This window comes from Microcaecilia unicolor, chromosome 6 (genome assembly GCF_901765095.1).
Source record: "Microcaecilia unicolor chromosome 6, aMicUni1.1, whole genome shotgun sequence".
NCBI classification, from domain to species: Eukaryota; Metazoa; Chordata; class Amphibia; order Gymnophiona; family Siphonopidae; genus Microcaecilia; species Microcaecilia unicolor.
Genome location: NC_044036.1, coordinates 277,369,634 through 277,397,158, shown reverse-complemented (window position 1 = coordinate 277,397,158; position 27,525 = coordinate 277,369,634). Strand labels below are relative to the sequence as shown.

Here is a 27,525-nt window from a genome sequence, read left to right as displayed (position 1 = left end):
ACGACCTGGTGTCCCAGTGAGTAGCTGCAATAAACGTTTAAATAAACGTCGAAATAAACGCCTTTAAGGACGTTCAAAATTTTTTTTTTTTTTTTTTTTTAACGGAGCCAGCGGGAGGGGGGAGAAAAGGAGGGACCTGGCGCCACCAGGTTTGCACTTGCTCAGGAAGAGCCCTCTACCCCAGGCACTCAACAAAACCTAAAAATTAGGCTTGGAGGCCTAGCCAGAGCTGCTGCTGTGTGTGACCACCACCTGCTGAGATAGAGAACATACTGAGGAGTTTCCGGCAGCACATGACCACATATAGGGAGGCAAAAGGATTGCTCTCTATCTCCACCTGCTGGTAGATGGACACAACCCACCAGTCTATGGATTGATCAGCTTGATGATATGGAAGTGGCTCTTTTACTAAGCTGCGCTAAGAACTGGGGCTTAGTGCACCTTTATGTGGGTCTTTCCTATGTGCTAAGCTCATTTCTTGCATGGCTGCAAATAGCCTTTTTTGTAATATTTTCATGTACATTTTTTTCATGTTAATCAGTTAGCATGCGCTAATGTGCGTATGCTGTTTACTGCTTTCATGCCTACTCTCCACCTATTCTCCACCCCTGAATGCCCCATAAAAAAATTACAAAAAATTAAATACTACATGCTTAGCACAAGCAAATGCTAAAACTAAAGCAGGACACTTTACAGCATCCTGCATTAGGCCATTTTTGCTGTGCCAGGTGTGTGTTAACGCCTAACACAGCTTAGAAATGGTCCCTAACAGGCTTTTTATCAGAATATCAGAATATGCTGTACCTGCTTGAAATCGACATCAGCTCATGACAATGACAGGCATGGAAGGAAACTTGATAGTAAAGATACTGAAAATAGTAAAAGCTCTGACCTCACACAGAATTACCTGGTTCTCTGTGGTCCAGCCCTATACTGTTCCACCTTCTTGTTATGTCAATGTACAAGATATCTACAGATGCCATTGAAAAACTATTATTACTCAGTTTGCAGTTCCTACAAAAAAAACAAAGGAGACAAGTGATTAAAAATCAAGATTCAGAAAAGGGAGCTGCAAGTTTAAAGCACAGACTTAATAGTATAAATGAGTTTGCAAAACTACAGAAAGCTATAGCAATAAATAATTCACTCTAGAATGCTAATATATAATAAAATGTGTTATCAATTGCAGCACAATAGCCAATGCCTTTATAACAATGCAAAATTTCAAACAGGCTAGATATTCAAGTTTGACCATTGAAAATACAGGCATTAATTTATAATTATTCACTTAAAGTTATTACTTTTATTTCTATGTTCAAATTCAAATGCAGCGTCCGTGTTGGGTCGTAATAAATTATTCTGGTTTCCAACATCTGTGGCTTCAGTTTGGTCCTTCTGGATATCTTCCGCTTGTTTTGTTGTTTTCAAATTCAAATGCATACATTATGGGGGAAAGGTGCTTGGATCATTGTTTTTTCTTGTTTGAACTGAATTGAGCCTGAGTTTTGAAACTGGATTTTGATTGTGTTTTGTGGAACTGAGCCTGAATTAAAACTTTTTTTTTAACGGAGTCTTGATTAAAGTGTAGTACAGCACCGGAACCCTGTGCACTGAACAGGACTTCCGGTTACAACCCTGAAGCGGAAGTGGAGGACCCTTTACAATCTGAAACAATGTGAATTACAATTGTTCTTTCCCTTTACCACACCCTTGTTGCCTCCTATCTCCCCATCCATCCCCTCCCACCACCATTGAATATTTATAATCTACTGCTCGTATTACTGCCCCTCTCTCTTAGGGCCCTGTTTACAAAGGTGCACTAGCAATTTTAGCGCGCGCTAACCGTGTAGACGCCTATAGGAATATTATGAGCATCTACCTGGTTAGTGCACGCTAATTTTTAGCCTTTGTAAACAGGGTCCTTAATTTTCAAATACTCCCTCCTGCCTTCACTACATATTTTATAGTATTGCTCAGACGGGCGGTAAAACAAATCCAAATAAACTTTACATTTATTAAACTGGCTATCTGAAAATTGTCCAAACTCAACCTGGCTAAAAGTATAAGACGAATCATTCTCAAGGGCATGTTTAGAGCTGGGTTGGACAACAGGTGCAGGTGCTTTATACTTCACGGCAATTTTCACACATACAGTTTCTCTTTGAAAACGACTTACAAAATTTGTGGATACTGCACCTAGGCCAGCATTTTGAAAATTCCACCTACCATGGGCATCTATATTGGGAGAGAAATTAGAAATATGAAGACACTCCATGGATATACCCACTGGCACTTCAGCCTCTATACCCCACCCAGTGCTTTGATCACAGAGCTTCTTTGAAGGACCAGACTGCTCTACAACTAGGGTATTCTGGCCCTGCCCATTCTGTAAAATGTCCTCACCGAGCAAGGTTATGCAAGCTGAGTTTCCTAAATCCTCCCACTTTCATTCGGGACTAAAGGAATTTACTTTCTAGGGCACGCATGTGCATATATATTGATCCAAAAAGTCCCTGAAACTATGGCAAGAACACCAATCAAAAAATTATATGAATTTGGGGGAATGAACACATACAGAGAAATAATGTTCTCATAATCATAAGCCTTCTTTTGGAAAGTAACCTAATAAAATATTTTCATAAAATAAATCTCTTCACTTTGGTTATTTGGAATATCTAATACAAAATACTAACATATAGTACTTTGGATAAAGATTTAAAAATTATGCAATACATAATAGAAAATCTGTATTTTCCTTTGTAGCTTCCAACAGTGATAACCATGTATGCATCCATAACTTGGTAGCTATATCACCATAGTAGTTCTTCCTCTTAATGAAAGGATTAAATTATTTTAGCCTTTGGACTGAGCAGAGGGAGGGGTGACAGTAAGGATGCACAAAGATATATTTGATTATATGATAGGTCTTCACTTTCTTGGAGGCTAGGAGACATTCTCAGGGGAAAACAAATTAGGTTTTCCTTCAAGAGAGAGATTAAATTTTATGTCCTAGCAAGAGAAAGGAGTTTGACTAAGGAGTGAGAACTGAGCAGAATCACTTATTGGAATCAGACTGAATAGTCAAGTTGGAGATGAAAATTTTTTAGCTTCAGGACAAAGGTTAAATATGGACATTTGGCAGCAATAAGACATAAGAGGAGTGTGAGAGAGTGAGTGGTATAGTGGCAGGTATCCCTAAGAACACTCCCTCACTGAGGTTGCAGCTTAGACACCTTACAGCAGGTGGCGCTAAACCAGCCATATCAGAGGCTGAAGTTGTTCAAGTGAGCATAGGAATGTTAGGATGTCTGGCCAGGAGGGCGTGGCACAGCAGTGAGCAGGATGTAAAAGCCCTCTGGCAGAACTGAACAGAGAAACCCTAGGTGGAGAGAAGCTGCCCTGTAGTGTAATTTGGGTTATCCTTACCAATGTGCATAAGTAAGTACATAAGCATCACCATGCCGGGACAGACCAAGGGTCCATCGAGCCCAGCACTCTGTCTCCGACAGCGGCCAAAAGAACAAACAATTTGTCCTGCCCATCCCAGAAATAGTGGATTATTCCCACGTCTATTCAGTAACATTCTATGGCCTTTTCCTTCAGGAAATCACGGCAGCCAGTTTTGGTATGGTGACCATATGGGCTGGAGAGTAGGGGGATCGCTCCTGCCCCAGCTCACACTGGACCACCAAGGCTATAAAGTAGGTCTGGGCAGGGGTCCATGGTGGGTCCAGGAGGGGGAGCTTCATTTTTACAACAAAAGGTCATTTATTTAATCTAGGAACTTTATTTCCCTAGCATTTCCTGACATTTATCCAGTCAAATATTGAAGTAAATGTCAAGCAACATTTTGTCTATCATCACTTTTCAAGAGTAGTGTTATGGAAAAATGTGTGGTCTTTTTCTCCTACTTTTTTGAACACAGAATTATCTAATCATCGTCATATTCTTCCAAATAAGAATCATAGGTATTGTCTCATTTCACATTTATAGACAAGGAACACTGACGCCCCCACCAAAATTTATTGAAAGATTATGGTTGCATCTTTTAATATCATTTAGGTAGCTTGTCTTGCAGGTCATAACATTGGCAGAAGGTTTTTGGCTGATTGATGAGTTTTGTTTGTGATCCCTTATTTGTTTTGAGGTAATTGAAACAGCCATTATTATAGAGTTGCCAAATTTGCTAACTTCCCTAATTTCTGTTAACATTTAATCATTTGCCCTACCAGTACTGCCGTTTTTTCCCCACAGAATTTCTATCCATAAGAATTCCATGTTGCTGTTTCCTGCTGAATTTTTATTCTGTTAGACTCAATTCCCTCTTGAATATGTATCGCCATCCCTCTTCGATTTGGTCCACCCTATTACTGCGTTATAATTTATACCTTGGCAACACAGAGGCATATTTTCAAAGCACTTTGGGAGGCTAAGTTCCATAGGTTTCTATGGAACTTTGGGAGGCTAAGTGCTTTGAAAATATGCCTCACAGTGTCCCATTAGTTGTTCTGCTTCCAATTAGGTCTCAGATGCCTTATTTTATCTACCTCATCATTTAGTGCTATATAGTCCAACTGTCCAGTTTTATTTTTTATTCTAGCATAAGTATACTGACATTTCAAAGTATGTTTTTTGTTTGTATCTACAAGTTGCTTAGCAGTTTACAGGGATAATCTGCCATCTTTACTCTGCTCTCACCTTAAAGGCTCCTGGCTTACTTTTGCCTGTGTTGTAACCACTCTATAGGGATGTCCTAGATTCCCTGTTTTGATAGTATCCTTCAAAGATACCTCAACTCTGAACTATGCGCTTCTGAGTAATGGTTAGCTTTCCCCTAGGTTCTAATTTACAAGATGCTCTGTCTCCTTTTTTAAATGTTAGCACCTGCAACCTATTCCATCCTGGTTAAAGTGAAACCCATCTTTTAAAAACGGGCTCTCCTTTCCCAAAAATGTTGTCCAGTTCTTCACAAATCCCTCATCCCTGCACTGTCTCATCCAAACACTGAGACTGCAGAGCTCTGCCTCCCTCTTGGGTCCTGCACTTGGAACAGGGAATATTGAAATGCTCCTTGAAGATTCTGGATTTCAACTTTCTACTTATGAGCCTAATTTGGCTTCCAGAACCTACCTTAGTACCTACATATACCAAGACAGCTGGCTCCTCCCAGCACTGTGTAAAATCTTATCCAGGAGATATGTGAAGTCTGCCACTTTTATACCAGGCAGGCAAGCGACCAAAAGATTCTCACCCAACTATTTATATGCCACCCAACTATTTATATACCTAATAACCAAATCTCCAACTAAAACAACTGGAATGAAACGTTCCAGCTCCTACATGAGCATACTAAATGGTACTACACAGAACACACTAGAACTGCTGTAATAGTGGGTTTAGGAAGATGAATAAGGTCTGTTTATTAAGTGTTCCACCTAAAGCCTAACAAACAAAAATTCTGTTTTGCCAGGAAGGATGTGCTTTTGTAGTTCCTATCTAGTGGGGTTTTGCTTGTTTTGTTTTGATTTTACGAGTGAACACACAAAAATAGCTAGTTGGTTGGTCATCATTCTTTAGCCATGACATGTGAATGTATTCCTCTATCAAAACTCACTCAAACATCTTTAGTTATTGCTGTCAACTGCAGGTAAATTGCTAAGCAACAGATGGCAGTATTACCATGTCTCTCCCTTGTTGCAGGCTGAACACTGGCTCCTATTCTCTGCCTGTGTCAAATTCAAATCTCTTGTTAGCTCATAAAATGTTATTTACTCATACTCCACATTACCTTGCTGATTATTTAGTTCCTTAGCTCTATTTACACTCCCACCCCCCCCCCCTCAACCTCTCACTTTCGGCTAGTTATTACTAGATACTCCGCCTTTAGCTATAATGAATCACACATGTGTAACTCTCTTCCACACTATATATATCTTGATCCTTCATGACAAAAACTCATATAGTTGTCAAAATTGGCCTTTCCAACTGGCCTTTGCTTCTTCTCTGCTTCTATTTCATTAAGCCTATGCATACTGTATTTTATTTAAAGCTGTGGGCCACTGCCGATACACTCTCCCCTTAACTCCCACACCTTGATCCTTCCTACCCCCTTCCTCCTAATTCATTTTATTGTAAACCACCTCATTTTGCCACTGCATGACTGGTGGTATATATCATGATTATACAAATAAACAAAATAAATAAATGTACCTAAATGTAACTCACCGTGAGCTACTAGTAAAAAGGGAGTGAGCTAAATGCAGATTTCTGTGTAGAGTCAACATGTGCTCTATAAAGATATGGAGTATAAAAAAGGGGGGTCCAAGTCTTCCACAAAGAAACAAGCAAACGACACAAGGGTGGAAGCAAAAAAGGTCCAAATGACCAGCCCAAGCGAAGCAGTACGAGCACCGAAACAATGTTTATTAGGACCCTACACGGTCCGTGTTTCGGCTAAACGCCTTCCTCAGGGGTTTAAAAACATAAAATACAAAATATAAACTATAAAAATATACAATATAACATATAGCCAAAACATGGACCGTGTAGGATCCTAATAAAGTTTGTTTTGGTGCTCTTACTACTTCATTTGGGCTGGTCATTTGGACCTCTTTTGCTTCCACCCTTGTGTGTTTTGCTATAAAGATATGGAAGAGACGATTATAATTCAAAGAATGCAAGGGCCTCAACAATAGGTAAGGAATTAATGCATTGAAGAAATGCAGTTGTTTGACCAAGTATACGGCATCAAAAACTAGAAGCAAAATTCTCTATTGCTGGACCACTTCTTTGGAATAGTTTGACTGGTTATGTTCGTTCTTGCACTTCATTGCAACAATTTAAGAAGGTATTGAAGACTTACTTTTTGTACAAGCATTCTCTGAAATGCAGTCTTTAGGCTTTGGACAACTAGATTGTACAGGTACCTTCAGATATGTAATTTTTAGTTTTTAACAGGTAGATTATTAATGGTATATTCTCTGGGTGGGTTTCATTAGAGATATGTTTCTGTGATAGTTTTCTCTTTTTATTATTTTGTATGTTTTATTGTAAGCCACTTGGTTTCAGGTGGGATAAGTTTTTTAATAAATTTGTTGACAGGGAAAAATACATGGCTTTGCAACAGAGGAAATCTGGATTTTCTTTTTTTTTTTAATTTTATTTATCATTTTCAAAATAATACATTCACATAAAATAAATGTGGAAAAATAGGCAAATATTCCGAAAGACAATTTAAACCTCCATTACATATTCATGGATTTAAGAAAAATTAAACAAGATTACTTAGTCCACTAAACATTGATCAAGATACAAGGAAATGTTATGAAAATTTCAAATATTCAAAATACATATTTGGAGGACGGGGTCTCAAGCTCAGTCAGCGGTTTCGGCTCCCTACTGGTGATTCCAAGATTTGAACATCCCCACTTCCTTTAACCATTACTAAATGCTTCAATTTTTCTGGGTCAAAGAATACATAATGAACATTATTAAATGAAACTAAGCTTCGGCATGCAAATTTCAATTTAAAAGTACCACCCAATGAAAGTATCCGAAACCTAAGTCCCAGAAACTCTCTCCTCTTTTTCTGGGTTGCCTTGCTAATATCCGGAAAAACCTGTATCTTTGCTCCATAGAATTGAGCTGCCATGAATCTGAAGTAAAGTCTTAATACATTGTTCCCATCGGTTTCAAATGCGAAAGAAACCAGAAGAGTAGTGCGTTCTGTAATATTCTCAAGAGATGATTCAAGAAATTGAGTCGTTTACTTCTGGAGCTGCCCCTACAATTGGTTTAGCTCCTGTTATATAGTATGCTCTCACAATCGGAGGAAAAGCTTCTTTGGGAATCCCCAATATATCAAAAAAAGTACTTCCGGAGTATTTCCACGGGTGGCAGCAAAGGATTTTTTGGAAAATTTAGAAACCTTAGGTTGTTACGCCTAAGATTGTCTAGGAATTCTACCTTCCTTTGCAGCTGTCCTTTATCCATAACTATATTACCAACAAGAGTTTGTAGCTTTTTTATTTCAAGGAAATTTAACTCACTTTTCTCTTCTTGTTCCTTCGCCTTCGATTCCGCCGAATGCTGTCGTGCTTTAATATCCTTCACCTCAGTATTCAGTGAAAGCGAAACTTGTTGCAGGGATAAGTTCATAGTCTGGATTGCATCCCAGAGAACCTCAAGGGTAACTGTTGCAGGTCTAATAATCTCGCCGGGGCTCACAGGTAAAGAAGCCAGAATTGGCGAGGGCGCCGGATCCATTCTCCCCGACTCTAGTGTTGTACAGTCCGGCGTAGAAGAGCCTGCAGGGCCGCTACCCGCCTCCAAACCTTCCACGTGAGGCTTACTTGCAGGGTCTCTTACTTCACCTGGTCTCGGCGGCGCTAACATGGGGGGCGGACTCAAAGACGCCTCTTCCACGCCAAGGTCCCCAGCAAGTTGTTGGCCTGGGGACCCAACCAGGACCGAAGCCGGAGATCCCAGCGCACGAAGCTCAAAAGCTTCCAACGTCGGCTGCCGAGGTGTTGAAGCGTTCACGGGGCTAGGAACGGCTTTAGCCCCTATCTTTCCCTTCCGCTTAACCATTTTGCAGGCAAGCTAAAGGGAGACGCTACGGAGGATCAGTTGGAGACTCAGAGCTTCATGATGCAGCTCCTCCTACGAATGCCATCTTGATCCTTATTCCTCGTGGAGCCCCGGAAATCTGGATTTTCATGGTCAATTCTATGTCTAACACAAACCTCAAAACTGTAAGAGTACCAGAAAGAGCAATGGCATGCCCTGCAACAGCAGGAGTAAGAAGAGGAGAAGACCTGTGTGTTATAAGTCACACTGAATGTATTTTCTGAAGATTCCACTTCAGACAATGTGTTTCCAACCAGAGTGCAACCTCATCAATGCAGGGTGTCAAATCAGATGAGCTTGGATCCACACAGAAAATTAATCATTAGCCTAAGAAGTAACCACTGATGCCCCTTTATTGAATCAGGTTCACAGTGGACTCAAGAAAAGGCTGAATAGAAAGAGAAAGGAGCCAATATAGAGCCCTAAGGAAACAACAACTGAGCATTTGAATGGATCTGATAAGATCCATTAAGAGAGAATGAATGTAGTACAGATATAGACACACTGGCACGTCTATATCCCTCCCTTGAGAAAGCAGTGGAGCGAAATGGGTCCCCGTCGGAAGACAAGAGTAAAGACGTGAGACCATCCAGCATTTAAAGCGAAGTCAAAGGAAGTTTTTTCTTTGTGAAAAGTTACCTAAATAAAATTTGAAGGAGGTTTTTTTTAGGTCGATGATGATTTTAGCCTGAGATATGCCTTATGATTTATTCATGTATATGGGCAAGCTGGCATTTTGAGACCTTTTTCCTCCATAATTAAGTGAAACTCTCAACACATGTGTCAATATATATAATTGCAGTCAGTCTATTGTGTAATATACGTGAAATATCTGCAATTAGGGTTGTTCGTTTTGAAGTAATCACAGTTTTTTTTAAACATCCACAACCCACTCATTCCATAACCATGGCCATGTCCCCTTTTTGCCTGTGTGCATTAGAATTTACATGCACCGAATTGTAGAATATGCCCAGAAAGCTGTGCACGCACATTCTAGTTAAAGCCAATTAGTGTTGCTAATTGGTTAAGTTCCAATTATTGGCGCTGACTGGCTTCATCAATTAAGTTGTGCGTGCAGTTTGGACAAGTTAAGGCACCATATATAGAATTTGGGGGTTACTGTATAATTACCATGTGGTAAATGCAAAGGCTGTGCGGTACATGCAAGGGGTGTACCGTGTTACATACAGTGTCAGATAGCACAGGAGAAACCGCTAGGGGGCAGAGACGCCATTTTGGATGATAGCACTGATCCAGGCAGCAATAGGTGACTGCTGCCGCAGGGGGACCACCTAAACTACCACTGAAGCCCCCACATAATTCCCGGGAAGGGTAGGGATCTGGAGAGGCAGAGTTGTTGTGTTGGAGAGGCTGGGGACTCAGGGCTGTGGCTGTATATGTTTGGGGACTCGGGGCTATTAGTGGTATGTAATCAGGACTGTATGTATTTGGGAACTCAGGGCTGTAAGCAGGGATGTGATCATGCATGTCAAGCCTCTGACTGGGAGGACCAGTGGTAGTGGCATGGATGGGAGAGGAGGATTACAGGACAAGAGGAACATCCATGTAGGGCTGTGGCTGAGCTACTAGACTGCCAGTAGTGCAACTACACTTATTGCCTCCTCTTGAAATGGTGGTAAGTTTGGCTGCATTATTGGCTTTCCTGACAGCTAGCAGGTGGTAACGACCCATGCACTAAGTGTCACTCCTCCTCCTCCTGCCCATATCCCATCCTCCTCAACATTCAGCAGCTAAAATGGGGCTTTTACTGCAGCAGCTTACTTAACATAGGAGACAGTAGTGTGGGTCTCCAATACTGTCTATCACATATTCAATCCCATGTTAACTGCTTAATGCAGCTTAGTAAAAGCCTATATGCTGTACCTTACTTCTTTTATCAGTCAGAGCAATACAACATACCACTGTGGGCACTGACACCAGACATAATATGTTGAATTGAATTAATTCATAACAATGTATTATCAATACATGTGAATGATGATAACATAAGTTTATTCTGCACTTTTTCAGTTCCTACTATGTTCAGATCTCTCCTCCATCCAGTTCCAATTCCCAGCACTCCAATAATTATACTCGATGATCCAAAACACATTTAAAAGAGCATCCTCTGAGACTGAGCACTTCAGGAAAGCACATTAAAAATCTGGCAAGAGAAGACAACAATTTCAGTTACTAACCTTATGAACGTTCGGAAGCTAGTTGGTCCTAATTTCATTGTGCCTTTTATTCCGAGAAATCTGATAAACAATGAAGCTATTCGATCTTTCAATCGCAAATAGTTGAACTGCTTGGCATACTTTGGAAACACTTGTTTTAGACAAAGGGAAGGTAGGCTGCTTTCTGGATTTATAACTGCATCTTTTTCAGGTTTGGTTGAGAATAAATCATCATCCACATCCTTTTTTTCCGTTGAGTTCTCTGATACATTAGAGCTGCAGCATAAATATAAGTTAAATTGATTTACTTTAGGAAAACAATATTTACAACTTAAAACAGTGAAAACTCTGCTTGAATACTGATTTCCCCATTGGTACAATATGTGATGAACCTTGTCAAACAGTTAATCAAATGTAAACATTTTGAGAACTGGATTCTATCCAGTACAAAATTTCTACTTTTCAGAGTCTACAGCAATATTCTTTAGCATTCAGCCTATCAGGAAATATCAGGCCATGCAAGTTCTTTTATGTTTAAGGAATGCCAGAATCAACTAATTCAAGTTTTATGAAAATATATGGCATTCAACTTTGCTAAATGCATTGCTAGGACAGACCCTTGCTCAAACTAGTCCAACTTTGCTAAATGCACAGCTAGGACAGAGCCTTGCCTAAACTAGTCTAATTTCAATGGTCTAGTAGTTACACAGAAATACAGATCAGCAAACAAGCTGTACCTAGGACCACTGTACTGCACTAATTTAATACTGAAATAACCTGATTACGAGAGTACCAACATGTATACAAAAAGATCTCTCTCTTAAGGTTCTAAGAGAGAAAAGCAAATATACCCAACAGCTGCTACATCTCATGTTTTTCCACAAAATATCTTTTGCTCTGAAGAAAGTAGAATGGGGATTAATATACCGCCTTTCTATGGTTACAATCAAATGCAGATTACATATTATATACAGGTGCTTATTTTGTACCTGGAATTGCATAGTATATCTTTGGTTGAGCATATTAAACAGATGATTCCACAGGGTTTGAGGATGTTTAAAGAACCTAGGATATTTATGCATACTGGGCTGCTATTTTAAATGTTCCCCTGATTTAATGGTGCTCATTGTGGAAACGATTAAGGACCCACCATGGAAAATATGAAATAATCTGGAGGAGGTGTTTATACAGTTTCAAGCTACAATGCAAAAACTTGTGAATATGATTTTTGTTAGACCTAAAGGGTCCTGGCAACCCTGACACATACAATCATAACAAACAGTATTGTAATACGCTGTAACACAAGTTTCCTAAATATCAGCTGAAGTGTTTACAGGTTGTGTAAAACATGATTGCTAGGTTGGTAAGAAATCCAGTGATCTTATCGCTTCAATTTTGTTGAACCTTGGCTCCAGGTTTTTGAGGCCTGTTTTAATTTTTAAGTTATTTGATTTTTCAGGCTTTGTTTTTGGGCAGGCCATTCTACTTGCAAACCATGCTGTATCTGCATGAACCTACCAGAATGCTGAAGTCTTCCCCCTATGATACTGAACTAAAATGTACTTGAACGCATGAATTTGCTGTGCAAGGATTTTGCTTACAAAATGCTTTGTAGCTGGATGCTAGGTTGCAAAGACATCCTTCTTTCTGGAAGAAAGTGAAAAATTGGCACCCAAGCATCTTTCTAGCTTTCGCCGTCAACTTTTCTACCTGTTTGGCCATAATGATCATCACGTAGGACCACACCCAAGTCCTGCTCCTCTTTCATGCACGAACGTTTTTCATCTCCTAAACTTCATTCCCTCAGGTTTTTACAGCCCAAATACTCAAATGTAATCCTCTGAAACCAAAATACAAAAGGCGGACTGGAGTGAAACCTCAAGCGGACTGAACTCTGGAAAGAATTTAACTGGTTATCCAAGGGGAACAAGAACCTCACTGCCATGCTTTTCAAGTCTACTCTTGTTAGTTTACTTAGTAAACCCACCTACGGAAAAAGAAGGTACAAGTATTTCACACCCACAAAAAGTCTGAAACAGAAAGAGAATGTGTACTTTCTATTTGAAACTCATTGCAAAGGCCATGAATAAAAAAGACCTGTGGACTTTGTCTCAAAGCAGATGGTCTGAAAGCTGCACTGTATGCTAAGTCTGAACCCTAAGACACCTGGCCATAGAACCAAACCATCAAATTACAGATCACTAATCTGGAAGAAGCATGGATTCCAAATTTCAGCTTGCTTTCCTTAACAGCCAACTTTTCACTCAAGTCAATTTTGAGAAAAGAGTTAAAGGAAATCAATCTTAAAGACTTAAGGACTACTTGTTGGTTGCCTTTAATTGCAATGACAGTAGATACATTTAGAAAAATGCATAATGAAGGAATATTTCTTAACTGTAAATCTACTCAGCACAGCCATTATGATTAACAAGTAAAAAGCACAACTCATTGTAGTCTCATGGGCTTTAAACACTAAGTTTAACCAGATAGTTCACAAAAATATTAGAATGCCTCTGTGACCATTTACTCCTCTTAAGAGCATCAATATAAACACTGATAGAAAAGTACTCCAAATGAAATTAAGTGGTCAACTTAAGTACAAAATCAATTCAAAGACTAAAGAGACCATCCTCACTTCCTTCCCCCTCTTCCCACACAAAAAAAAATACCGTAAATAAAATATGTGCTTGTTGTCCAAAAAAAATAAGTTCATTCCATGAAAATCATGATATGATTCAATTGATGTTCAAACCTATAGTAAGAATTGAGAATATTTTCTATCATAACATACTATTGTCTATAAACATTCATTATATACCAGCGATCACCTCCTCGCAATACATAGCCCCTGATTCATTTTACAGTGTCCTGCTTAAACTTCAACCCCTGAGAACAGGCTGCAATAGGATCAGCTGATTTATCTAATTCTGGCTACAGTCCTTCCACAACAGAAGTGTATTGGCATGTATCTGATACAGTTAGAGTAATATCTGACACTATACGGTCAAACCATTTATATAACCCATTACAAATAAATCCAAGACATGATGAGGGTCCTATAAGAGGGCTGCCATGTGTGGCCAGGCTTTACAAAGCTAACTGTGTTTAAATTACCTGGTAAGCAAATGTTGCCGAAACCAAAACCCATGAAATGGCCCATTTCAGTCATAAAACTGCTTCAGTTAAAAAAAAAAAAAAAAAGCTTAAGAAAAAGTTAGGTAAAACATCCGTCTTTATGAATTTCTAATCTGCATGAAAGTAAACCAAATAAGCAGGGCAGTAAATAAAGTTTAAGTCTTCAATTTCTTGTTTAAAAAGATTCTTAATTCATTAACAAATGCATATAAAAATGTCACAGTTTACCCACTGCTAGTCACCGCTACTTCAAGGCTATGGGATCAGTTCTTGCCTAAGGGAAGGGCATGCTAAACAGCCTTATCACCGAACTGTCTATAGCTGAAATACTTCTAACTTGATATATCATAAAGTAGCAATTTCAGGGAACTGAAGGACACAGAGATATAAAGCTTATCCTGCAGTTATCAAATAGCAGGAAGGATTTATGCTTCAAGTTCTAACAGAAACCAAAAATAAGTCCCAAAAATTCATGTATAATGTCCTTACAAACCATCATACAAATCTGAATATTGGACACTAAACCTTATAAAGGGAAAGTGGATAGGATTTGATACACCACCTCTGTGGGTACATAAGTACATAAGTAATGCCACACTGGGAAAAGACCAAAGGTCCATCGAGCCCAGCATCCTGTCCACGACAGCGGCCAATCCAGGCCAAGGGCACCTGGAGCTTCCCAAAGGTACAAACATTCTATACATGTTATTCCTGGAATTGTGGATTTTTCCCAAGTCCATTTATTAGTGGTTTATGGACTTGTCCTTTAGGAAACCGTCCAACCCCTTTTTAAACTCTGCTAAGCTAACCACCTTCACCACGTTCACCATCAAAGTGGTTTACAGATTATATTCGGGTAATTATTTTGTACCTTGTGCAATGGAGGGTTAAATGACTTGCCCAGAGTCACAAGGAGCTGTAGTGGGACTTCAACTCTGTTCCTATGGTTCTCAGATAAAAATTAAAATGTAAAAAAACTTTGGACAATCATATTAATGGATCTGTTTACTAAGGCGCGTTAGCATTTTTTAAATGTGCCTACAATTAGTGCACTCGCTAACTGTGTAGGCGCCTATAAAGACATTGTAGGCACGTACACATTTAACGCGCATACATGCTTAACGCGTGCTAAACATGTTAATGCGTCTATAACGTGGCTTAGTAAACAGGGCCATTATAAATGATAGAAGTTACAATGAGGTATAATCATCAGTCTATTATACCACACTGAACCTTCTATCATTTATAATGGACAGTGTTTAATATGATAAGCCAATAAAATGTTTTTTACAAGGTTTAGGGGTCCTTTTACCAAGCTGCGGTAAGCACTAATGCATGCTTACTGCAGCTTAAAAGGGCTTAGCACGGGGTACACTGAGGCATCCTGCAGTAAAATCCTGATGTGTGCACACTACCCACGTGCACAAAAATAAATTGTATTTTTTGGCAGAGGGGGTATGTCTGGGGGTAGAGAGTGGGTGTGTCTGCACTAATTAATTAACTCATCCACACTGCCACACAATGAATAGTGCACGATTAGTGTGTGAACCCTTACCACTTACAAAATGGGTGGTGATAGAGGCCCACACATCAATGGCAACATTAGCGCGTGGCCATTAATACCGTAAATAGAAAATCAGCTACTTTCCATCCACAGCAAAAAGTGGCCATAGCATGAGGGAAAGACCTGCATTAGGGTGCGCTAAGGTCATTTTTTGCCAAAGCTCTACAAAAGGGCCCCTCAGTGTCTTATACTCAAGTTCTAACAGCCCATTCTACTTTCTTGTGCACAATACCATATATTAAGGGCCTCTTTTTTTTTTTTTCAATCAAGCTGCACTAGTGGTTCCTCCGCAGCAATGCCAATCGAGCCCCATTGAAAGTGAATGGGCTTGTCAGCATTACCGCACTGGGAGTAGCTAGCATGACTTGATAAAAGAGCCCCTAAATTATCCCACAATTAGAACTTTATACAGTTTTATTTGATAATTAATATATTTCTTATTTATTTGACACCTATACAGTTACAAAAACTTTTTTTTCCTATAGAATTCTGTCTGTGAATGGTCTGCAAAGCTATCCAAATTTAGGACACTACTATCCAATGAAAACCCTTTATAGGTGGAAGGGACTGATCTGCAACCATTTAATTTAAATAATGGGAACCAATTCCCTGTTAAACATGAAGTCATCTGGGGAGATACATTCTACAACTGTGCACCTACAGTATCTTTAGGTGTCCAGAGATCACCTGGTAGGAGCCTATTCTATAAAGGAAGGTAGGTGCTTACTTTATTTTATAAGATACTAGATAACAGGGTAGATGTGCATATAGATATGAGCATTTATGCCTTCTACAAAGCTGGTGTAATTGTTTACCCTGCCCATGCTCTGCCCAGACACTGCCCAAGTGTATGCCCATCTGAAAATTATATGCTATACAAGATATGTGTGTAGTTACAGACCAGTGCTTAGGCAGAATATTCGCATATATGTGCACACAGTGGGGAATTCTGTATAGCTCAACAGTTAAGTGCTGGGATGATTTGTGCTAAGCTAGTATTCTATAAAGGTTGTTCCGTACTGAACAGCTTGGCGCCATTTTCATGCAGCTACTTATGACTGACAGTTTATGCATGGATCTGCAATCTGTGTTCAAACTTGTGCGCCCAACTTTGGACTTATGCAGTATCTGGTGGATAATGTTTAGAATACTAGCATATACACATGTAACACATCTAACTTGCATGTACTTTATAGAATTACCCTCCTTGTGCTAAGATTCAGCCATTCAACATTTATTCTCATTCTGCAAAAATAGAATATTAATAGTGCATCTAGTTTATACAGAGTAAGGCAGCAATCCTGTGTACTTATTTACTGGATGGGGGTAATTTTATAAGGAACTGCCTATAAAAGCCGGTTGCATATGGACACTTTGGCGCGTAAATGGACTCATAAAATACTGAGCACCAGAAAAGTACATACCTTGTTTGAATGGCACATACTTTTACTCCAGGCATGCACCTTGCCACAGTTTGGGCAGAGCAAACATGTATGCATGTAAATTATAAACTGCTATAAATTTATGTGCTTTCTTGCTGCCATCCAGATGTGAGGATTTACACTAGCCCTAGGGCTGGTATAAATGATTGCATTTAAAATCAAGCTGTGATTTGGGGTAGTTATGTTACTATTTTATAAAGAAAAGTATAGTAGGTGCCTAGAGGACAAGTATTCACTTTGATAAAAGTTACCTCAGAATCTTATGCCTCCAAAAATTAATGAGTCTATAGTGTACTATCAACTACCATCATTGTTGCATGTTGTCAGGCTATTGATGTCCCCTAATTTTCAGCTTTAATATATAATATACAATCTGTCCAAGTTTATTGCTATTTTTCTATGAAACAGCCAACACAACCATAAAATCAATGGCAACTGCTCTCTTTTCCTCATTGTAGGCTCTAAGAATAAGGTGAACATCCTGTATATTTTTCCATGAAAATAATAATCACTAAACCACATCAGTGCTGCATTTTCTCTGCACTCAAAAAACCCTAAAAAATCAAAACAAAGTATCTACCAAATGAGCTATCCTTTCCCTGTACAGATTCCTCCTGAAGAAAGATTATGTTTTAATTTATGTGTTTTAAATACTGTAAACCACTCTGATGTTATATTTTGCTTGAAGGATGGTCAAGTTTTAAATAAAAATAAACCAGATCCAGAGGAAAACAGAATTTTATAAAACTCTTGTTGTAGTTATCAGGTAAAACAATCACCACCCTGTTTTCAAGACTGAGTTGTCAGATACTTGTTTTCTAAATACTACCATGGTCACCTCCAACAACTCAGATACCCCATCAGCAACCAACCTTGCAAAATACTTCAATGAAAAAATCATAAAGCTCCGACTTATGATACCCACCAACACAACGGACTGCACAAGTATCCTTGAATGTCTAGACCCAAAACCCGAAGAATGCCCAGCAGATCGATCTTGGACCGACTTTGACACGATCACATCAAATGAAATTTCACATTGGTTCGGAAAATACGCCAAATCGCAATGCAAATTAGACATCTGTCCTAATAATCTAATAAGATCCGCACCCAAACAATTCAAAATAGACCTCACGAACCACATTAATCACAGACTTCAAAATGGACTCTTCCCCACGGACAAAGGAAACATCATACTCACCCCACTGCCGAAAGATGCTAAGAAAAGCACAATGGACCTAACCATCTATCGCCCACTAGCATCTATTCCACTCATGACCAAACTCATGGAAGGCATAGTGACGAAACAACTTACGGAATACCTAAATAAGCACTCAATTCTGCACAAGTCTCAATCAGGATTTCGGTCAAACCATAGCACCGAAACCGTCCTAGTGTCCGCAATGAACTCATTCAAACAGGCAATTGCGATTGGCAACAACATTCTCCTCCTACAATTCGATATGTCCGGTGCCTCTGACATGGTTAATCACGATATACTAATACATATACTAGAATACTTCGGACTAGGAGGCACAGTGCTCAAATGGTTCAAAGGATTCCTGACCACAAGATCATACCAAGTCACAACAAACAAGGACAGATCACCCCCATGGATACCTGAATGTGGAGTTCTCCAAGGATCCCCCCTCTCACCAACCCTATTCAACCTAATGATGATACCTCTAGCCAAACTACTAGCCAATCAAAACCTCAACCCCTACATATATGCAGATGACATCACAATCTCCATGCCGTTCAAACAGGATCTAAACGAAATCACCAATGAGATCAACCAAAGCCTCCAAATAATGCACACTTGAGCAGATGCATTCCAACTAAAACTTAATGCAGAAAAAACACAGTGTCTTGTACTCACCTCACAACATAACACAAAAAACTTCTCCACCATAATCACACCATACTGTTCCCTTCCTGTCTCACAAAACTTGAAAATTCTTGGAGTCACCATTGATCGAAATCTCACTCTTGATACCCACGTGAAAAACACGACGAAAAAGATGTTTCACGCCATGTGGAAACTCAAAAGAGTAAAACCTTTCTTCCCGAGACACATCTTCCGTACCCTGGTACAGTCAATGGTAATAAGTCACATGGATTACTGCAATGCACTGTACGCCGGATGCAAAGCACAGATAATCAAAAAACTCCAAACTGCCCAGAATACGGCCGCTAGACTCAACTTTGGGAAACCTAAATTTGAAAGTGCAAAACCCCTAAGAGAGAAACTTCATTGGCTACCACTTAAGGAACGCATTGTGTTCAAGATATGCACGATTGTTCACAAAATCATTCATGCAGACGCCCCAATTTACATGTTAAACCTGGTGGACCTACCTCCCAGAAATGCCACAAGATCATCCCGCAAATTTCTCAACCTGCATTATCCCAGCTGCAAAGGACTTTAATACCAGCTGATGCATGCCTCCACCTTCTCTTACATGGGCACGCAGTTATGGAATGCATTGCCTACAGACTTAAAAACAATCAACGAAACAAAAAGCTTTCGAAAATCTTTGAAAACATTTTTCTTCAACAAGGCTTACAATGAGAACCTATAGCCTTGCCTACAGACTTAAAAACAATCAACAAAACAAATATCTTTCAAAAATCTCTGAAAACATTTTTCTTCAACAAGGCTTACAATGAGAACCTATAGCCTTACTGAACCACCTCATCAATCCACGCAATTATGAACTCCCACCTTACATAACTATCCTAATCACTCCCTTCTTTCCTTTCTACTCCTTTACTTAATCGCCACACATCAATAACTGTACTCGACAAACTGAAATGACAATGTTATTAAAACTATGTAAGCCACTATGTAATTTAACAAAACTATGTAAGCCACATTGAGCCTGCAAATAGGTGGGAAAATGTGGGATACAAATGCAATAAATATATATAAATATATATAAATATATAATATATTATGTCATGAGAGATTTTCTTGGTTATAATATCTAGTTATACTTCTCTCTATGCAGTCTAACATTCTTCTGGCTATGGCCACCACATTGTCACATTGTTTTGCTGCCTTGAGATCCTCAGACGCCTGTCACTCCAACGTCCCTCTCCCGGTCCGTGCCTATTAGCCTTTTGCCCCTAACACATCCAGCTGCTTTGGATTTCTACTTGAAGTGCATCACTCTGCACTTCTTTGCTTTAAATTTTACACCACGAGAACTGAACACGTCTCAACTTGGAGAAATTAGACCCTATACATATTTATTATGTGGACCCACTGAACGTTGTCACTTCAAAATTGTCTGGAAAAGGTGGATACTTGGTTAAAGGATCATCGCCTAGTCCTCAATGAGGACAAGACTGTTGTTTGTCGGGTGGCTGGCTTTTTAAAGCATGGCTGTTTGAGCATGCCTTTATCGTATATATGTAAACTGCTTTGCTTGTACCACAGAAAGGTGGTATATGAAATCCATGACCCTTTACCTTTAATTTATATCTTATATGTTGCTCATATTTTCACTTATTCAGAACTGTGTTTTTATGTTTGAATTTGTAAATTGCTTCATGGAAAAGGCAATACAAGCCAGCAAAATGAATAAATAAAATCATATACCCTCCATCTGCATTTGAACTATTCATTCCTGCTCTATGATATAATTGTGAATTAAGCTTTTGTACATGTATACTGTCATAAATATTATATACTGATTTTTCTTTATAACATTTTTTAAAACTGAAATACAATGGAAGGAAACAGGATATCCAGAAAAGTACATTACATCAGGAAATTAAAGCATGGGCCACCTGTACAGGGTTCCACATTCTCTTTTCTGGCAAGACACCTGTGAGGATGCACATATGACCCCCGGGAATAACATTACTCATCAGGACACAAACTGAATATAGTGTACTCTGTAGCATATCTGAATCCAAAATAATTTTCAACAGGAAAATTTAACTCAAATATTTTGGTATGATTATGGAGCTCACAAAAACGTCTCTCAAACTGATATGTTGAAACTGATATGTCAAACTGATATGTTGAAAACAAATTTTTAGATGTTTTTCTACAAAGTCTGTCAGAAGTGTGTTCAAATCACAAGGGTGTGTGTCAGGGGTGTGTTAAGGGCGGGATCTGAGCGTTCCTAACACTTGGACTTTTTTCAGCCATAACGGAACAAAACAAAAGTGTCCACGACTAAAACTAAGACATTTTGAGCTAGACCTGTTTTTATAACGAATAAGGCAACAAATAGTGCCCTAAATAACCAGATGACCACTGCAGGGAATAAGGGGTGACCTCCCAATACCCCCCCAGTGGTCATTTACCCCCTCCCACCCCCCACAAATGTGAATACAATTATGATTTAGCAGCCTCTATGACAGACTCAGATGTTAGAGCCAGGTGTATTCGAGCAGCATGCAGGTCCCTGGAGTAGTGTAGTGGTCAGTGCAGTGCACCATGGAATGGGGGACTCCGGTCCCTATCTCCCTCTACCTGTCACATTTGTGGGGGAAACTGTGAGCCCTCCAAAAGGAGGCACTGTCGGTTCGTGATAGGCAAAATAAAAATATAAAATAGCTAATTTTATCAACTAATCTCCATAGTCTTTTCCCCTTAGTTTTAAAAACTTTGTACCACAGTATTAACAGATAGACTCTAGCAGGCACTGCAGGATCTAGTTTAGTCTTCCCGCCCACCCCTAGGACAACTTTTCATTTATAGTCAGTTATTGCAATAAGGGTAACAAGCAAGGAGTGCTCTCACAGAGTTTTAAATACATTTCATGAATATCTAAGAAGGAAACACTAAATAAATCATACAATATACTATATAAACTAAAATACATTTTTATATTAGGCTAATATCCTTAATACAGTACGCAAGTTTTAAATTATTGAAAAACTCAAAAACACTAACATGGAGTCAGCAGTCCAGCACTGAGAGGGGTGCTATCCAGTCTTTTGCACTGAGTGTCACATGTATGATTATCTCCCAGTTGGAGAGATGTCATATGTGTGTGCCCAATGCAAAGAGCTCCTAGCTCTCAGAGAACGTGTCCGTTCTCTTGAGGCTAGAGTAGCAGACTTGGTGGAGTTGAGGGAGACAGAGAGGTACATAGAGGAGACCTACAGGGATGTTGTAGAGAAGTCCCACCTCCAGTCTGGTAGCCACTGTGCTACCTTGGAGGAGGGCGGTCTTCTAGAAGGAGCCCATCACCCTGGTGAAGTAGGAAGTATTCCTATTGCCAGGACCTGCCCACCAGGGGATGTACTATCCTCTCGCACCGAAGATATGTCTCCAAGCGCTGCCCGGGAGGTAAAGGTTAGGACAGCTGTTGTAGTTGGTGATTCGATTATTAGGCATATAGATAGCTGGGTGGCTGGTGGACGTGAGGATTGCCTGGTGACTTGCCTGCCTGGTGTGAAGGTGGCGGACCTCACGCATCACCTAGATAGGATTTTAGATAGTGCTGGGGAGGAGTCAGCTGTCTTGGTCCATGTGGGTAGCAATGACATAGGAAAATGTGGGAGAGAGGTTCTGGAAGCCAAATTTAGACTCTTAGGTAGAAATCTCAAATCCAGAACCTCTAGGGTAGCATTTTCTGAAATGCTACCCGTTCCACGCGCACGGCCCAAGAGATAGGCAGAGCTCCGAAGTCTCAATGCGTGGATGAGACGATGGTGCAGGGAGGAGGGTTTTAGATTTGTTAGGAACTGGGCAACATTCTGGGGAAGGGGGAGCCTATTCCAAAAGGAAAGCCTCCACATTAACCAGGATGGGACTAGGCTGCTGGCATCGGAATTTAAAAAGGAGATAGAGCATCTTTTAAACAAGAATCTGAGGGAATGCTGACAGTTGCTCAAAAGCGCATGGTTCGGGATAAGGTATCTTTCAAAGATATCACCAAAACAGGGAAGATAGGGTATCCTGATAGTGAGGTTGCAAAAGTGACCATAGTAGAGCAGGTGTCCTTAAATAAAAATAAAAAACAGACAAAAGATTGCAAATTAATACTGTCAAGTACTGAGCATGATGTAAATAGGAACAACAAACATAGTTTAAAATGTCTATATGCGAATGCCAGGAGCCTAAGAAATAAGATGGGAGAGTTAGAATATATTGCACTAAATGAAAAATTAGATATAATAGGCATCTCTGAGACCTGGTGGAAGAAGGATAACTAGTGGGATACTGTCGTACCAGGGTACAAATTATATCATACAGGCTCATTTTCTAAAGAGATCGCCGGCCGTTTTCCGACATAAATCGGGAAATGGCCGGTGATCTCCCAAATCCGGCCAAATCGGTATAATTGAAAGCCGATTTTGGCCGGCTCCAACTGCTTTCCCTTGCAGAGCCGGCAAAAGTTCAAGGGGGCGTTCCGGCGAGGTACGTAAGGCAGGACAAGACGGGGTTCCAGATTGCCGGCCATCTCCCGATAATGGAAAAAAGATGGCCGGGTCTGACGAGCACTTCAATGGCTTGACTTGGTCCATTTATTTTTAGGACCAAGTCTTAAAAAGTGCCCAAACTGACCAGATGACCACCGGAGGGAATGGGATATGACCTCCCCGTACTCCCCCAGTGGCCACCAACCCCCTCCCACACTAAAAAAATAAAAATAAAAACCTTTTTTTCCAGCCTATATGCCAGCCTCAAATGTCATACCCAGCTCCCTGACAGCAGTATGCAGGTCCCTGGAACAGTTTTTGTTGGTTGCAGTGGACTTCAGGCAGGCAGACCCAGGTCCATCCCCCCCTACCTGTTACACTTGTGGTGATAAGTGTTGAGCCCTCCAAACCCCTCCAAAACCCACTCTACCCACATGTAGGTGCCCCCCTTCACCCATAAGGGCTATGGTAATGGTGTAGAGTTGTGGGGAGTGGGTTTGGGGGGGATTTGGGGGGCTCAGCACCCAAGGTAAGGGAACTATGCACCTGGGAGCTATTTGTATATTAAAAAAAATTTTTTAGAAGTGCCCCTAGGGTGCCCGGTTGGTGTCCTGGCATGTCAGGGGGACCAGTGCACTACAAACGCTGGCTCCTCCCACGTCCAAATGCCTTGGATTTAGCCAGGGTTCAGATGACCGCTTTTAGTTTCCATTATCGCTGAAAAACAACAGCGGCCATCTCAAACCCGGCAAACTCTGGCATTTGGCTGGGCCAAACCGTATTATCGAAAGAAAAGATGGCCGGCCATCTTTTTCGATAATACGGTTCCAGCCAGCTGTTTGTGGCGCCGGCAATCTATTTCGCCGGCGCCATTCGATTATTCCCCTCATAGTGATAGGATAGATCGAATTGGTGGAGGGGTAACATTGTATGTTAAGGAGGGCCTTGAATCAAATAGATTGAAACTTCTGCAGGAAAGGAGGAGGAGTGGCCTAGTGGTTAGAGCACTGGTCCTGCAATCCAGAGGTGGCCGGTTCAAATCCCACTGCTGCTCCTTGTGATCTTGGGCAAGTCACTTAACCCTCCATTACCTCAGGTACAAACTTAGATTGTGAGCCCTCCTGGGACTGAGAAATATCCAGCATACCTGAATGTAACTCACCTTGAGCTACTACTGAAAAGGTGAGAGCAAAATCTAATCTAAATAAATAAATAAATAAAACACTTCTTGGAATCACTATGGATTGAAATTCCATGTATAAAGGGGAAAAGGATAATGATAGGAGTGTACTACCATCCGCCTGGCCAGGATGAACAGACGGATGCAGAAATGTTAAAGGAAATTAGGGACGCAAACAAACTGGGCAACACAATAATAATGGGTGATTTTAATTACCCCGATATTGACTGGGTAAATGTAACATCGGGGCATGCTAGGGAGGTAAAATTCCTTGATGAAATCAAGGACTGCTTTATGGAGCAGCTGGTACAGGAGCCGACAAGAGAAAGAAAAATTCTAGACCTAGTCCTTAGCGGAGTGCATGATCTGGTGTGGGAGGTAATGGTGCTGGCGACGCTTGATAACAGTGATCATAATATGATTGGATTTGATATTAGCTTTGAAGTCAGTATACATAGGACATCAAAATACGTTAGCGTTTAACTTTTAAAAAAGGAGACTATGATAAAATAAGAAGCACATTGAAAAAAAAAAAACAGAGGAGCGGCTGCGAGGGTCAAATATTTACATCAGGCATAGATGCTGTTCAAAAACACCATCCTGGAAGCCCAGGCCAAATATATTCCACGTATTAAAAAAGGAGGACGGAAGACCAAACAACAGCTGGCATGGTTAAAAAGTGAGGTGAAGGAAGCTATTAAAGCTAAAAGAAAATCCTTCAGAAAAAGGAAGAAGGAAGCAACTGAAAATAATAAGAAACAGCAAAAGGAATGTCAAGTCAAATGCAAAGCGCTGATAAGGAAGGCTAAGGAGGACTTCGAAAAAAGATTGTGTTGGAGGCCAAAACACATAGTAAAAATTTTTTTTTAGATATATTAAAAGCAGGAAGCTGGCAAAAGAATCGGATAGACCGCTAGATGACCGAGGAGTAAAAGGGGCGATCAGGGGAGACAAAGATTAAATGATTCTTTGCTTCGGTCTTCACCGAGGAAGATTTGGGTGGGATACCGGTGCCAGAAATGGTATTCGAAGCTGACGAGTCGGACAAACTTAATGAATTTTCTGTAAACCTGGAGGATGTAATGGGGCAGTTCTACAAATCTCCTGGACTGGATGGTACTGACAGAATTGAAAAATGAATTTGCAGAGTTATTATTATTTATTGCATTTGTATCCCACATTATCCCACCTATTTGCAGGCTCAATGTGGCTTACATAGTTTTGTTAACATAGTCATTGTGGGTTCAATGTGGCTTACATGTTTTGTTAGCAAAGTCATTGTAGGGTGACAGATACATTTAGTATTGTGTCGAGGTTAGGTAAGGGTAGAAGGAAGAAGAAAGGGGTGGTTAGGTAGTTATAGTGATTAGGTGGTTATAGTAGGTGAGTGTCAGGTGGATTTGTATGCCCGTTAGTTCTCATTGTATGCCTTGTTGAAGAGATATGTCTTTAGAGATCTGCGAAAAATAGTTGTTTCGTTGATTGTTCTCAGGTCTGTAGGCAGTGCATGCCACAATTTCGTGCCCAAGTACGAGAATGTGGTATCGTGCATCTGCTTGTACTTTAGTCCTTTACAACTGGGGAAGTGCAGGTCGAGGAACTTGCGGGATGCTCTTGTGGCATTTCTTGGAGGTAAGTCTACGAGGTTTAGCATGTAGATTGGGGCGTCTGCGTGAATGATTTTGTGTATAATCGTGCAGATCTTGAACGAATTGCGCTCCCTAAGTGGGAGCCACTGGAGCTTCTCTCTTAAGGGTTTTGCATTTTCATATTTAGTTTTTCCAAATATGAGTCTGGCGGCAGTATTCTGGGCAGTTTGTAGTTTTTTGATAGTTTGTTCTTTGCATCCAGCGTATAGTGCGTTGCAATAGTCCAGATGACTTATTACCATTATTATTATTATTATTGTTAGTAATACATAATTTATCCTTAAAATCGAGCGTGGTACCGGAAGATTCGAGGGTGGCCAATGTAACGCCGATTTTTAAAAAAGGTTCCAGAGGAGATCTGGAAAATTATAGACCGGTGAGTCTAACGTCAGTGCCGGGCAAAATGGTAGAGAACAAAAGAACAAAATTACTGAGCATATTCAAAATCATGGATTAATGAGACAAAGTCAACATGGATTTAGTGAAGGGAAATCTTGCTTCACCAATCTACTACATTTCTTTGAAGGGGTGAACAAACATGTGGATAAAGGGGAGCCGGTTGATATTGTGTATCTGGATTTTCAGAAGACTCCAGAGGAAATTGGAGAGTCATGGGATAGGAGGTAGTGTTCTATTGTGGATTAAAAACTGGTTAAAAGATAGAAAACAGAGAGTAGGGTTAAATGGTCAGTATTCTCAATGGAGAAGGGTAGTTAGTGGGGTTCCCCAGGGCTCTGTGCTGGGACAGCTGCTTTTTAACATATTTATAAATGACCTAGACATGGGAGTAACTAGTGAGGTAATTAAATTTGCTGATGACACAAAGTTATTCAAAGTCGTTAATTCGCGGGAGGATTGTGAAGAATTACAAGAGGACCTTACGAGACTAGGCGTCTAAATGGCAAGTGATGTTTAATGTGAGCAAGTGCAAAGTGATGCATGTGGGAAAGAGGAACCTGAATTATAGCTAAGTTATGCAAGGTTCCACGTTAGGAGTCACAGACCAAGAAAGGGATCTAGGTGTCGTCATTGATGATACGTTGAAACCTTCTGCTCAGTGTGCTGCTGCGGCTAAGAAAGCAAATAGAATGTTAGGTATTATTAGGAGAGGAATGGAAAACAAAAATGAGTATGTTATAATGCCTTTGTATCGCACCATGGTGCGATCGCACCTCGAATAAAGGGGATGGGATGACTTCCCTATGAGGAAAGGCTAAAGTGGCTAGGGCTCTTCAGCTTGGAGAAAAGGCGGCTGAGGGGAGATATGATACAGGTCTATAAAATAATGAGTGGAGTTGAACGGGTAGATGTGAAGCGTCTGTTTACGCTTTCCAAAAATACTAGGACTAGGGGGCATGCGATG

General features: G+C 40.2%; 1 protein-coding gene across 2 annotated transcripts in view; it reads right to left on the bottom strand.

The window, feature by feature from the left end:
• The window catches only part of TTLL11 (tubulin tyrosine ligase like 11), a 278,011-nt gene that overhangs the window by 51,628 nt on the left and 198,858 nt on the right, over window positions 1-27,525 (bottom strand). For both annotated transcript variants that reach the window (XM_030207555.1, XM_030207556.1), the window contains 2 exons: window positions 10,827-11,081; window positions 908-1,014 (listed from right to left, as the gene is read on the bottom strand). In XM_030207555.1, coding sequence (XP_030063415.1) covers window positions 908-1,014; window positions 10,827-11,081 — 362 coding nt within the window. The remainder of the gene's footprint in view (window positions 1-907; window positions 1,015-10,826; window positions 11,082-27,525) is intronic.